This window comes from Prosopis cineraria, unplaced genomic scaffold, assembly GCF_029017545.1.
Source record: "Prosopis cineraria cultivar Desert tree isolate PC_DT_omini unplaced genomic scaffold, ASM2901754v1 PC5, whole genome shotgun sequence".
Lineage (NCBI taxonomy): Eukaryota > Viridiplantae > Streptophyta > Magnoliopsida > Fabales > Fabaceae > Prosopis > Prosopis cineraria.
The window spans coordinates 2,133,079-2,148,720 of NW_026555336.1; the positions used below are offsets into that span (position 1 = coordinate 2,133,079).

The following is a 15,642-nucleotide window of genomic DNA, read 5'->3' on the forward strand; positions in this document are numbered from 1 at the left end:
AGAGCACATTCAGCGCTTACAAGATTAGGAACATAATTACTTTAAAATTTAGATTTTCTGAATAAAATTATATTTTATCTATTTGTTCACTTTAAAAATAAACAAAAATAATATTTTAATGGTCATTTCTGAAATATAATAATTAAAAATATAATATTTCAATATAATACTTTGATGATTCTTATCTTATGACTGGTACAAAATCCATTCACTGGCTGGTCATGCTCAAGATTTTTTAAAAAAGCTTTTCCACTTCTGATCATTCTTTAACTTGTAGATAAAAAGTGGTGATTAATAAAAGGAGACTTTTTAAGGAAACTAGTAAAGTACCTGTGTATTTTATATTATAATTTTTATAAATAAGTTTAAAAGAATAATTTGTAGAAGATATTTTATTTATATATATCATCATATATACAGTAGAGTTGTATGACTATAATCATTAATATTATATATACATATTCAAATAAAGCAAATGGTAAAAACTAAATGTATATTGTATAAATGGATATGATGGGAGATAAATTAACAAATTTTTATAATTATTTAAATCAAATTATCGAATATATTTTTGTAAACGACATTAAAAGTTATATTTTTATAGGGACTATCCTCATCAAGAATTAATAGTTTTAGATTCTCCATGCTTTGAACATGAGAAACAACATATAATTGATCATTGGTGAAAATAAAATGAGTTATGTACAAAACAATATGACATGAAATTAAATCCTAGCTCTTATTAATAGGAACTGCAAAGACTAACATAATGAGAAATTGCTTCCTTCTCATAATAAATGACAATCTTAAATGATGAGGTAGATACATAGCAATACCTGATATACATACTTTCATCCTTATAGTTGATCCAGACATTTATTAAGCTTCAATAACATGTTTTCTAGCTCATGTAACTATAAGACATGTATCATTGCACAACTCATAAACTTCTCAATGATTCAATTCACATTAAAATTAGGGCACCTATTTTAAGTCTTATTTTATAATTCAGGAGGTTTGACATTATAATTTAATTTAGAAAATGTTTAAAATGCAAGTCATTGAGTAAATTCATATTTCCAACATGTTTAATAATACTATCAAAGCTCATGTATTCAACTTTCTCTCAAGAAGTAAGAATAACATGTACTTGTTTATTTCTTTAGTCACAAGCTACATAAGAGCTAATGTAGCCCTATCTCTAAAATATGAAGAATTATATATATTGGCAAGGAAAATCAGGAAAGTTGAATTAACAATAGACTTTGTGATTATCTCAACTATCCTATAACAAATAATCTAAGATCTTGATATCCATAAATCTTTCATTAGCTCCAGCAGCTGTTGCATCACCAATTGAGATAACCCAATTAGTAAAATTTTAAAGAGCACTAATAGATACCCTATTATTTGTTCATAGAAGTCTCATGTCTATTGTTAGTGTCAAAAGTTGACAATTGTCCCAAAACAAAAAGTTAATAGTTATAAAAATATCTCTTAACTCACCTAGAATAACAGGAAGGCCAAATTTGCCTTAGATCTCTACCAAACATAGCAACTTTAAGAAAGATCACCAACTAATAGGCTATTTAATTTTAGAATATCCTTTAGGCATCTGTCAAGAGTTTCAAAACAAAACTTGTATGCCATTAGAGCTTCATCTCATATGATCAATGATATGCAAACAAATAATTCAGCCAAGTCGCTTCCATGTTTCATGCTACGTAGAGTATCTTCATTCATAAAAAGAGAAAACAAAATTTGAATGAGTTGTATGTCCTCCTAGTAGGCTATCCTGCTTAATGCTATATTGAGAACTATTTTGCCTCTAGATCTTAATGAAGTAGAAAGTGTCCTCCAAATATATGTCTTCCTAACACCACCATATCCATACATTAAAAAAAAAATATCTTCTTTATCAAATTCAATAGCATTATCAGAGATCTTCTTTTTTATAAAAAGTTAGGCTTTAAAGCAATCTTATCAATTCATCATATAATGCAACCTTATTATAATTTAGCTCATTTCTTATTAATTTGTTTTCACTTGCATCCAAACTTAACATGTCAAGTAAAAGTATAAGCTTTAATCTCTAAGACTTTTTCCATTAGATTGTAGTATTTTTTTGATTTCAATTAGAGTTGGTAATATAAATCAAGCTCGTGAGTCGAACCTTGCCAAAGAGTGGCAGGTTAGGTTGTATAATCTGGAGCTCAATTAGATATTGGCTAGTTTTGGCTCACACCATTTAACCCAAACCCGCCAACCTGTGAGCTAACCCGCTTATAATTTTTTATTGTTTAATTATTCAATCCTTCCTCTTCCAATCTTTATCATTTTGTTCCAACATCTAATTAAATTAACCTTCCTTATTTGATTAGTATAATATATAGCTAGAATAAAATGGTAGCCAATACCATTTATTTTAATTAGAGTAAAATACAATCTTCTCCCTCCATTTTTCTAAAATTACACAAATCTCTCTTTTGATTTTAAAACCTACACTTTACTCCACTTTTTAGCCCCATTAGGAATATTCAATTAAAAATTTTAAAATAATTTAATTTTTTAAATTTTATTATATTAAAAAACTTAAAAGTATTAATTTGTCCTCGTAATGTATTTGTATATTCTCTCTCCTCCTCAAGTTAAGGAACTTTAAATAATTAAATGTGAAAATTTTAAACTAAGTAATTTAGAAATTTTGTGATCAAACTAATAACATTTAAAAAAAAAGAAAGCATAAATTATACTGACTAATTTATTCTCATTATGAATTACTTCCCTATTTCATTAAGCTTTTTTCATATACATATTTAAAATATTATTTTAGATATATTAAATGATTGCTACAAAACATCTACATTTAAATAGACTATTTTAATTTAATATATGACTTAATAGTTAATTAATAATTGAATAAATGAAAATAAAAATTTTAAAATAGAAAGAAAATTTTTGTTAAAAAATTATTAATTCTAGAAAAAGTTCGTGTATGTTTAAAAAATAAAAAAGGATGCATATTTAATGAAATTAAATTAGAAAAGAAGTTAATGTATTCTATTTTTTAATTATTATAATATATACATGGATGAAAATTTAAATTAAAATTGATAATATTTTCTAATCATCATATATTAAAATTTTAATTTATCTAGCTTAAAATTTCAAATTTAAACTTAAAGATTTTTTTTATTAATAACTTAAAGTCTTTTTATTATTAACTACATTATATTGGCAATCCAAAATAGTTAAATATATTGACCAATATTATTAACTTATCCTATTCAAATTATAGCATGCCAAAATTTTAAATACTCCTCAAAGTTATGATTAATTTAGGAGAATTATTTTATCAAAGATATATTTTAAAGATAATTTTTTGTACATTCAATTGGTCGATGTTTTGCACTTTTAACTTATTTTGATAACATATTTGAATTTCAAATCTCAATATTTACTAATTAAATAAAATTATTAGTTATTTAAAAATATCATTAAATTAAGTAATACTATTTTTAATAAGCAAATAGAAATAACATTATTTAATTAAAAATATTACTATTTTTAGATTTTAAACTTTACACAAGAAACAATCAATATCTTAACCTTAAGAAAATATTAAATTTTATGAAAGTTCATCAAATTTTAATATTTCACAATAATTTGAGTTTTAAAGATTTAAATATAGATGAAAATGGATAAAAAATTATATTATATAAGATAGTCGAGAATTTGTTATATAAAATAAGATTATTTAATATATGTACACAATCTTTATATATTAAATAATATTAGACAATCCACAATTAAAATTTTTGAATTGATAATAAAGAATTAAGATAAGGTATTATCTTAAACATGCTAAATAGGGTTTTCAAAGAACAAATTTAAAAAATTTAAATAAATACTAACAAAGTAATTATCATTTATTGCCTCTCTATTTGTAAGTTCCGGAATGTTAGTAAAATTAAACTTAAAGTGATGGATGGATGGAATCCATTTCAAAATGCAATTTTCACATAAAGAACATGAAGCTAATCCTGTAAGGACAATATGTTGTCCGATATGATCAGGAGCACTAGGAGACATGCAATATATCTCTAGAACATTTCACAAAAGGCTTCCAAATGACTGTAGAGATTCGGCCACCCTATAGTAATGTTGTCCTACAGATAGAATAAGTATTATATATTGGATGTAATTCATGAGATTCAAATTATAAAAAAACAAATACAAAAAACATAAACACTTACTCAAACATTCTAAAAGACTAATTCAACACTCCATTGGATTCTTCGAATATATTTCTACCTAGCAATCTCTAAATATGAATCACCCTAACCATAATGCGTTAATCTTTTTTTATTGTATTAATGAAGTGAATTGCATGCATCTTAGACGTAGAAACCATTGATAGTATGAATAACAATTGAGAGAAAAATAAACCAAACATAATTAAAGAAGTGAGATGAATGTGAAGGTGTGAAATGTGTTATTGACCTAATCTAGTAATTTATAATTGAATAAGGCTGAATTGAGAGAGAAAATTAAGAGGTAATTTTTAAAAATCAAGATGATATATATTAAATAATTATTGTTGTGAGTATAGATATTTAATATATTTGAATTTTAATAAACTTCACGAGGGCTTTTTTAACATGTTAGTATTATTCAAAATTTAACATCTTAATACCATAGATAACAAACAATAGTTCTAAATATTTTATTGTTAAATAAATTAATACCTATATTATGAAATTTATAATATATGAAATTTTAACATCATGAGATCTAAATTATTAAATAGATTAATATCTATTCTTTATCATATTTATAACTTTCTAAAATCATGAGGATAGTCTAAATATTCAAACACATATTCTATTTTCTAAATATTTAGATAGATAAATATTAGTTTAAATTTGAATACCAATATATTTACATATATATACTCGATCATATGAATCTATATTTTTGACATATTTTTAGAGTGGATGAAAACTTTAAATGGATAGATATTAATTTGAATTCAAATATGATGAGATTTGAATTTCAAATAGGTAAAAAATAATTTTTATATATATCTAAAAATTAGTAAGCCATCCCACACCTAACTCCAAATTTAAATAACATATTTTATAGATATTAAAAAATAATAATTAGCCTGAACCTAACACCAAACCTAACTCCAGAGCACGAAATCGCAGGAAAGACATTTCAAAATATGAGATTACAACAAACCTAAAAATAAACATGTGGCAATTTCTCATAGCCTTTAACCTTATATATATATATATAATGATTGGTTAATTCTTCATAATAGAGTGAATTTAAGATTTGAATCTTTGCTATAAGATATGCTCTCATTTAGCACTTAGCATTAGCAATATCTAAAACAGAATACCCTCCAAAAAGAGAATTCCTATGTGTAATTAAAATAAAAGAATACTTTGTTGACTTTCAAATGTAATTTATGATTAATGAATCCTCGTTTTATCTAAGTTTTTGTTCTGGAAAATTTAACATAAATCTCATTAATTATAATTTATAAATATATTACTTTTATATATCTTATTATACACATTGATTAACATCAATATATTGGCATACTGATATATAATTTATAATAAATTATATAAACCGCATTCCTTATGAAAATATAAACATCTCAAAGTGACAGAGTAACGCACTGTTAGCAGATTTTTTTTTTTTTATTTCAGAGATACGCTCCATACTCGAAGTTCTTGCTTTTTTGGTTTATTTTTATGTTCAAAACTCTTGCACTGATAACGAATTTTGAGAAATCCATTCTCTACAGTCCATTTTCCCATTTGTCTGGAAAACAAATGAATCAATGTCGCCGTCGTGGTCAACAAGAATTTTTGCAATAATATAAAAATAATCATTATTATAAGAAAAAACATAGCTTTTGATTTTTGTTATCTACTCGCGTTTTTCCTTTAATTTTTATACTTTTTTAATATTTTAATTCCTTATATTTTTATTTTTTATTATTTTTGATTTCCGCAAAATTCTCATACTTTATTCATAGATCAAAAATAATAAAAAATAAAAATATAAGAACTTAAAATAAAAAAAAATATAGAGACAAAAAATAAAACACAAACAAAATATAAGAATTAAAAGCTATATTTTTTCTTTTCAAATAATAAGCTCCCCCTACCTTCCCACCCGACCAAAAAAAAAAAAGGAAGAAGAAGAAAACTTCCCTATTTATCAACACTCCCGAAGGCTTTCTCAACTAGAAGGATAAACTTCCCTCTGAACCAACTGAATATAAACTAAAATATTAAACATTGAAATAAATACAAAATGCAAACATCATTACACCAAACACGCGAATATTAATTCCATATATTCACTGTTTAATTTTCTCAATACCTGTATAGCATCCGTAAAGCATATATAAATGCAGTGACAAACATTTCACATATTACAGCATCTGCACGTTAGAACGGACTACTTATTTTCTCTAAATAAGTTTTAAATGATACGATTTTGGAATCTTTGCATTCTATAGAGTTTATAATTACATGACAAAAAGTTGTGGTATAGGTCCTTGTAATAGTAAAGCAATTTTATTTTCTATCATCTTCATAACGGAAAACTTCCTGTTAGTTGGATATGGTCAAGGGTCCTTCTAAGCCCATACTTGTGCACTGCCTGGTTACCCAATCTGAATCCATCTCCATAAGCTGATGAGGCATCTGACTCAATCTGGTGTTTAAAAAACTCGCCCAGTTTCTTCTCAAAGTCGGATCTTTTGCCTTTCTTTGATGACGTGGAGGAAGAGGAGGAAGGTGAGGATGATGATGAAGATGATGATGAGGATGATGCACCATCGCTCCCAGATCCAGAATACATTTCTGAATCCAACCACATATGAGCCAAAACTTGGCAAATTCCTTCTTCAACTTGAGGGCTCAGATTGGGGTAACCTATCAAAATCCCATAAAATTCAGTGGAACATAACACCCTAGAAAATGATTTTGGGAGGTTTTATTGTTCTTATGGGGTTCATCACAAGATAGCAGGATAAATACCTTTAAGCCTTAGCCATGCATGCATCATCTCATGAGCCAGGATTGATCCTGTTAACAGCCTATTAATAGAAAATTGTTGCATCATATTCAGTGAAATTTCTATGCCGGCGGTGCATAATGAGCATAGATTGAATCATAAAGATACCTCGGAAGGCCATATAAAATAAGAATGGCAGTAACTTCACAGCGACGGATCAGCCTATAAGGTTCAGTTATCATGTCTACGATTCGGTAGCCTGCTCCGATCCTCGGTCTCCTTAAAATCTGGTATAGGATGAAAATAAATAAATAAATAAATAAGGGCAGATATTTGTACAGAGTCTTCTCAGAATTCAGATTGTCTATGAAGACTCAAAAGTTGCAAGGAAGAAATTCCTACAGTGGTGACAGTCTGCTCTTCTGACAAGCAAAGTCCTCTAGTTTCAGGTAAATGGTGATGACCCTGCATTGAAATATAAAAATTAACTCCAACATCAATACACTAGAAAGAGGACCCAAAATAAAGAAAATGTTCAACACACTATAATTTACATTCTTTTCTCCCTCCATGGCCTCATTCAGTGCTTGTCTCTCAACCAAAAGCATAGGAATTTGCTGCTCCACTTTCATGTTTAAGCCTTCATAAAACTCTTGTATCTCAAGGTAGAGTGGCTGGCATTCATGAGTATCCATTATCGCAGAGTCTAGACACTCTAGACATAGCTTCCGGCCATCATCCAGCAAAAGATATTTTGCGTCCCTTGACTGCATTGATTGGAAAAATCATATCAGATAGCACAAAAGGAAAGAAACAAGTAGAGAGAGGGGTCAAAAAGAGACAATACATCAGGACATCAAGGTTGGTAACAAATAAAAGGACAAAATGTTTCTGGCAGCTGATATAACTGACCTCCATTCTTTCACAGCTACAACAGCGAGGAGTGCCGTCACGTTCATGTGATGGACAGTATTTTTGTTGCCAGAAAGGATGTGCTCTATATTCAATGAGGCCATTTGAATTTGTGGGAATCTGTGAGAAAAGAATAAATAAATTAAGATTACTGACTGATAATTGTGACTTGTGAAATTAAAAAAAAAAGGAAAATTGTTGTTTTTCTTTTGCTTTCGTTTAGGAAGGAAGCATCACAGTTGTTATCCTGCTTGAGGTGTATCACTAACACCCTCTTGTAATTAAAGATACAAGTCTTAAAAAAACTGTTAGTTAAAGAAAACACAAGTAGAACTTCATCAGTTAACATTTCAAAAAAAAAAAAAATCAAAATACAATATAGGCGCACCTATTAACTGTAGCACTCTCATCAAATATAAAATGTTTGTACTTGACAAGCAAAGATTGTGCTTCTAAATTTATTGAAATCTTAAGATCACATTTTTATTTCTCCCCTGCAGCATTGGATGATTGAAAATCGTACAATAACTTGTCTGTTACTACAAAAGTTATGATTTGAGATGTTAAAAGAAAAGAAAATGTGAGTTTTCTGTTAATATAGGATTGTGTTTTACCCTATACCTTGACAGCATATACTGATACAAAGGCATGGATAATTGGAAAATCCCAGATCTACTAGCCCAAGAAGTAATGCATTTATATCTGGCATATGATCTTTTACAGTTCCAGTCACAGTTCCGACAATGTATTTCTGTTAGGTAGTTGGCCCATAATTTAAGACAAAGAAAAAACGAGTAAAATGTTCAGCATAGCCTTCTTAAGTACAATCCTGAATTACAATCTGTTCAACATGGTTACAAAAACAGCTAAACATGATTGGTCCTTGCCTCCCAAGTATAAAGATTCAGTTGCAAAGTGCAAAGCATAACAAAATTTAGTGAAATCTTTCACCTAACACAAGCAGACCATGATAGACTATTAGAAAACTGTCAACAAAAAATACAACTGATAAGATACTTACAAAATTCTTGCAAACATCACATTTTGGGTGATGCTGCTCCCTGTAGCAGGATTTGTGGTAAGGGCGATTGCTAGACATGGAAAACTGTAAATGAACGAAGATTCAAGCATTAATTACAACCAAATTTGCCACAAAATAAAAGGAAATAAGCTAAAGGCTCTCATTTTCAAGAAGCCAGTGGCAAACACAAGAAAAATTTCACCTCATAATCAGTAATTGGTAGATTGCAAGCATGACAACGAAAACATTCTGGATGCCAGACACCTCCCATACAGCTTAAAAATCTTCCATGGCCGATCTCAGCATTGCAGCCAGCACAGATCCTAAACAGATTAAACCAGAACAAGGTTAAATCAGTAATTTCAGTAACTTAAAATTATGAAATTAATAAAAGCAACTAGAAAATGCTACGTATAGGGATAAGGGACTGAAGTGATTTCAATTTTCCTACGTGATTGAAACAATTTCAAGATATCCAATTAGTCACTCACCATAAATATGAACTAGCTCAAATTCGTTATCAGATGTTTGCTCCAATGACTAATTTTGTATCAAGTTCATCTGACCCACAATGTATGTTTTGTACAAGCACAAAAACTGACAGACTCTGGGCTGACAATGATCAATCTGACTCAGTTAGATATAACAGCAACAGCAGGCCTTATCCCACTCGGATAATGATATTTAAAAAAATCCTTTTGCAGTATTTATCCCTGTTTGGGACTGCAGACTAAATTATACTAAATTAAGATGACCTGATATCAATTCAAAGCTGCTTGTTTGACAGCTCAGAACTTATGATTTTCTTTGTTGCTCTCTTTCACTTTGACAAGATCAAATAATCTTATAATACAATGTGAGACTTAATGATCAGTGATCACGCTCCTTCAAGCTTTGCTTCTCATCTCATGTCACAAGATTTTGTCATTTTTTATTCTGTTGGTAACTTGTGCTTAAGAGTATCACTCTCCACTCCTTTCCCAAATTTGAGAAGACGAAAGAAAGATAATGTTGTCCATGAGAGAGGAGGTTAGGGCAAAAAGTGAGGGAGAGGGGAAAAAAGAGAAGAAAATCATCAATATCTGCATATGCACATTTGACAATCTACTCATTAGAAAAATCATTTGTTACCCTTTTATCATGACTAACTATTGCAGTTTTCATATACAGAATTTTACTAGTCAGTTGCAACTGAAAAATGACATCATATCCAGTTACCTGTATCCAGTGGAAAACATAGAAAATGGTTGAAATAAAGAACCCGTATTGTATCGAGGAGGAGAACCCATGCTTAAACTCTCTTGAATTGCTCTCGCAAGTTGTTCATCTTCCTCAAGTTGAAGCTTTGTGTGATGTTCGTCTTCCTCCTTTTGATTGTTAGCAAGACTTTCAGCTTCCTCTTCTCGAACTTTACCAAGATGTTCATCTTCCTCCTCATCAAGTGGACAAAGTTCTTCATCTTCTGACCGTGAATCATACTCTGGGATATGATGAGGCAAAAACATGAGACTGTAAGTCAAACTCTGGGATATGATGAGGCAAAATATGAGACCTTATAAATTTTTCTTTCAGCAGGAAAAAATAGAAAACTCAGTTGATAGCAACCACTTCCAAACATATAAACTGAATGAGACCAAACAAAATTTCTCCAGTGAAATCTATCAAATAAAAACTACCAGAATAAACAAAACCCAGTATGTATTGTGAGAAGAGGTTTAAATCATAATTTAGAAATCTTTCATTTTTACTATCACTAGAATTAGAGTATTGACAGATATCTTGATCATTGGCAATGTGTCATCATAGCCTATGAGAAGTCAAGCGAAGTCCAGTCAAACAGGACTTAACTAGAGTGCATAAAAAATAAACCAACTCTAAAATGTGCATATTGGTTACAATATATAGTTTTTAGGGAAAATATCATTCAAGGACGATGAAAGCAATTTAATATCAAACAAATATCTAAAGATTCTGAAATATCACTGCAGGACTAGGGGACTGATTTGAAAATAATTTTAAATGGAAAAAGACTATAACATCCTTGCTTTTCATTTCTTTTTTAAAACTTGTCAACTAATGAATAATTTCTTGTTAAATGCAAATGAGTACTTGTTAATTAACAAATGGCTACTTGTTAAAGCATGATCTACATTTATCCCTTCCCGCAACCAAGTTTTTTCAAATTCTTAAACTTGTTAATTAGCGAATGACCTCTTGTTAAACACAAATGGACACTTGTTAATTAACGAATAGCTACTTGTTGAAACATGATCTATACTTGTCCCTTCCCACAACCAAATTCTTTCAAATTATTGAATTTATCAGTATTTCTGAGAATCAGTTTGGTTTTATGCCAGGTAGATCAACTACAGAGGTGATTTATCTACTAAGGGGATTAATGGAAAAGTATCATCGTAAAGATAAAGATCAACACATGGTTTTTATTGATTTGGAAAAAACTTATGACCGTATATCAAGAGAAGTGCTTTGGAAAGCGTTAGAAAAAAAGGGAGTACGGATTGCTTATATTAAAGCCATACAAGATATGTATGAGGGGGTAAAAACTAGTATAAGAATGCCTAGTGGTCAAACAAAGGATTTTCCTATAAAGATTGGACTACATCAGGAATCATCTCTGAGTCCTTATTTGTTCAACTTGATCTTAAATGTTTTGACGGAACATATTCAAGGGGAAATTCCGAAATGTATGCTCTTCGCGGATGATATAGTTCTTATAGCAGAGACAAGAGAAGAGGTTAATTGCAAACTTGAGTTATGGAGGAGGACATTGGAGTCGAAAGGTTTTTGTCTGAGTAGAAGTAAGACGGAATATTTATATTGTAAATTTGGTAAAGGATTATTTGACAATAATTTAGAAGTGAAATTGGGAGATCAAATTATACCTCAAGTGGAAAAGTTTAGATATTTGGGAGCCATTATTCAAAATGATGACGAAATCAGTGGAGATATTTTACATAGAATTCAAGTTGGATGGTTTAATTGGAGAAAAGCTAAAGGAGTTATTTGCGACCGTAAGGTGCCTAATAAACTTAAAGGAAAGTTTTATCACACTGCTATCAGACCTGCAATATTATATAGTAGTGAATGCTGGGCTCTAACGGGACAGCAAGAGCATAAAATTGGAGTAGCAGAAATGAGAATGTTACGATGGATGTGCAGACATACACGTAAAGATAAAATTCGAAATAAGCACGTACGCAAAAAAATGAGGGTGGCACCTATTGAGGAAAATATGGTAGAAAATCGGTTGAGATGGTTTGGGCATGTACAAAGAAGACCAAGGGAGGCACCAGTGAGAAGAGTGAAACATATAACTTTGAGTCCGATTAAGAGAGGTAGAGGAAGGCCTAAGAGAACACTCTTGGAAGTTATTGAATGCGATCTCTTAATTAATAATATTCCCAAAAGCTTGATAAATGATAGAGCACAATGGCGTCTTGCAATCCATGTAGCCGACCCCACCTAATGGGATAAAGGCTTGTTGTTGTTGTTGTTGTATTGAATTTATCAATTAGTAAATGACTTCTTGTTAAATGTAAATGAATGCTTGTTAATTAATGAATGATTACTTGTTGAAATATGACCTACAATTATCCCTTCTTACAATCAAGTTCTTTCATATTCTTGAACTTATCAACTAGCGAGTGGCTTTTTGTTAAATGCGAATAGGTACTTGTTAATTTAAGAATAACTACTTGTCAATTTAAAAAAGAAAGGCAGGGGTATTATATTCTTTTCTTATTTAAAAGTATTTTCAAATCAGTCCCCTTGCACTACAGTGATATTTAAAAATCTTTTAATCTTTGATTGATATTAAATACCCTCAATAGTACTTGGACTATATTTTCCCTAGTTTTTATCTCACATGCTAACTTGCTGTAGTGTCAAATTCAGGTCAAACAAGCACGCAAGTGAATTTTGAACCACCTTTCTGCAAAAGCATAAACCTTACCAATAACTTTTTTCCCTTTCTGATCCTCCTCTGACAGAGAGAGTGCAATAGCACGGTCGATGTCTTCTTTCTCAATATCAGTCAAATCATCCTGCACCCAGTTTGCCACTGTTACAACTTCAGACGTATCAGATGAACTTGTTTCATGCTAGTTTCATGCTACTAACTTGTTAAAGTCAGATAATAGGATTGACGTGAGAAAGCCTGATAAAATTATTTTATTTCCTTACTAGAAGCAGAAACTGTGATTACCGCTGAATTACGATGACCATCCCAAATTTTGTCATTTCCATATTTTCCGTGATATTGGCCCCTTGAAATTTTATGGTTGGAGCCCTTAATCAACTTTGTAAACCAACCCATAATATGGATTATTATTATTTGCAAGCAGGTCAGCTAACTTATTCCTGCAAGAGCGCCACACAAGGAGATAAGAAAATATATTGCTCGAGTAACATAGAAGAAATTCCCAAAGATTAATCGAACACATTGGACAACTACGGGTAAGGCCAAAAGTCTAGTCTTCAGATGTAGCACGATTATCTTTCTGAAATTGTTTAAAGGCATCAACAGTAACAAGATGAAAGCAGATAAAATATGCTTAAATTGTTAATAAATACTTTGCTAGTTTAAGTGTTGGTGCTGACCGAGATAAGCAAGACAAAGAACAGAGTGACCATGGAATAAAGGACCAAGCCTCTTCCATAAAGAAATCCCTAGCATATTCTCTACTCCTCTAGAGGCAGTAGTAGTTCTTCTGAGTACCGCACACTCGAATGCTACATATGTGACAAAAGGAGTAAAGGAGGAACCGGAACATATAAATATCAATAAACGAAAAATTATCCACGACCGATACTGCGTATCAGAAAGCGTGCTTATATCTAATTTTGGAGGAATCAGTTAGTATGTCGGGAAGAACAATTTAAAACGTAAAAGATGTCGATGAAACTTTTATGGCTAATCCGTTGCAAATGAATCTCAACCATACAAAAACGATGATCTTGCTCTCGAACCAATATCAATCACATCGCATGGCAATTAAACAAGCAAACTCCAAATTTTGAGAAGCAGCACCCAATTCAAGCTCCGTATTTAGAAAATAAACACCCCACAACACACTCTCTCACAGATTCGGCTGTATATTGATAAAAATTTCCGCAAGAATAAAGGTTGCTGGATGATTAGAGGCGACAGTGCAAGGAAGAAAGAAATAATATTCTTGATAACTCACCAGGAAGAGATTAAGAGTCTGGAGAGAGTGTGGAATGTTTAGAATCGGAGCTCAAGTACAGGTTCTGATTCCCGTTAATGCATAGTCAACCACGGAGGAATAGCTATTCCTCCATCGCTCCCTCTTTCTCTTTCTCCCTCTTGTTTGTGCGATCCTACAGTAGCTTTTGAGAGGAAAGAGTGAAAAGAGGAGCACTTGGATTCTACGCAAGTCCAGACCGAAAGGGGTAAAAATGCCAACAGTGGAAACTTTTAGGAACTGCCTGAGATATAATTATTTGGGATCCAAAAAACCCCAAAAAAAGACGGATTTGAAGATAGGGAGAATCAGAGCGTGCATAAATTCAACTTCAACATTAGTGTCTCCATTACCAAGTGGGTCCTGCATCAATTTTCCGCCACACCCTACTAAATGTCAGTAACCTAATAGTGTGCCTGTCGTTTCTGGTTGAAAAAGCGTCAAGTTAAGAAAGAAATAAGTAACAACTCAAATCAATCTTCATTAACTACACTATGCATCCGTATTGAAGGCAAAAGGTTAAAGATAAACCGATGATTAGTGATGACAGTGAGTGGCTCTGGTTGAAGATCATAATTCAAAATGAATGCTCAAATCCAAATCAAAGGGGATATGAGACAAAAGTTATAGAAGTAATACCCATTTAAATTTTAATTGAGAATAATAAATTATAAAAATAATTAATTAAATGATAAATTTTAATTATAATTGATTATATTATAACACAATTTATTTGGATATAATTTTTTTAAAATTAATTTTAACATAATTTTTAAATGACATTGTCTTTCAAAATTAAATTATTAATAAATTTATATCTAATATTATTAAAGTTGTTACATTTTATTTAAAAAGTAAAATATATTATTTAAATTACATATCTAATTAATCAACAAATTTAAATTATATTAATATTAACATTAAAATTTACGTAAATAAGTAACTCAATATATCTTAGTTAAAATAAATGTAATAAAAGAAAAAGATTTAATTCTTAAATATTAAATATCAATTTTACAATAACTAATAAAGATGATAATATACACATTGATCTTTAATGACATCATGGATATGAGTTATATCAAATGAAAACATTAAGCACTACCTTAGAATTTTAGCAACATAAAAAATGTAGCAATATAACAAATGATACAAAATCTTTCTCACTTTCTCTCTAGATCTTTGCAATAATTTTTATAATGACTCTAAATTTTAAATTAAATTAAATTAATTTTCTTCAACTAATTAATATTTTATTTGAATTAGTTTTATAGTAAGTGCTAAATGGATGATAATGATTGACAGGGAAAATAATATTTTATTTTTTTAAAGACTCAAAATTCAAATTTTACTAAGAAAAGAGAGAGAGAGAGAAGAGAATAGAGCTGATTTATTTTTATTAAATTTTGTGCTTTTTTTTATAATTTTTCTTGGGTTTTT

General features: G+C 30.0%; 1 protein-coding gene across 2 annotated transcripts; it reads right to left on the bottom strand.

The window, feature by feature from the left end:
- Positions 1-6,348: 6,348 nt before the first annotated feature.
- On the bottom strand, positions 6,349-14,451 carry LOC129311309 (protein DA1-related 1). Of its 2 annotated transcripts, none has more exons than XM_054953532.1 (12): positions 14,185-14,451; positions 13,181-13,357; positions 12,951-13,058; positions 10,196-10,457; positions 9,180-9,300; positions 8,978-9,061; positions 7,957-8,076; positions 7,599-7,811; positions 7,447-7,509; positions 7,213-7,331; positions 7,068-7,126; positions 6,349-6,962 (listed from the first exon to the last, which is right to left on the bottom strand). In XM_054953532.1, exons 2-12 carry the CDS (start codon positions 13,311-13,313, stop codon positions 6,619-6,621), a joined length of 1,626 nt encoding a protein of 541 aa, XP_054809507.1. In that variant the 5' UTR covers positions 13,314-13,357; positions 14,185-14,451; the 3' UTR covers positions 6,349-6,618. The 2 variants fall into 2 exon arrangements, with proteins under 2 accessions (XP_054809507.1, XP_054809508.1); XM_054953533.1 differs by having other exon boundaries at positions 12,951-13,041; positions 13,203-13,357; positions 14,185-14,447.
- Between the last annotated feature and the right edge of the window lie 1,191 nt (positions 14,452-15,642).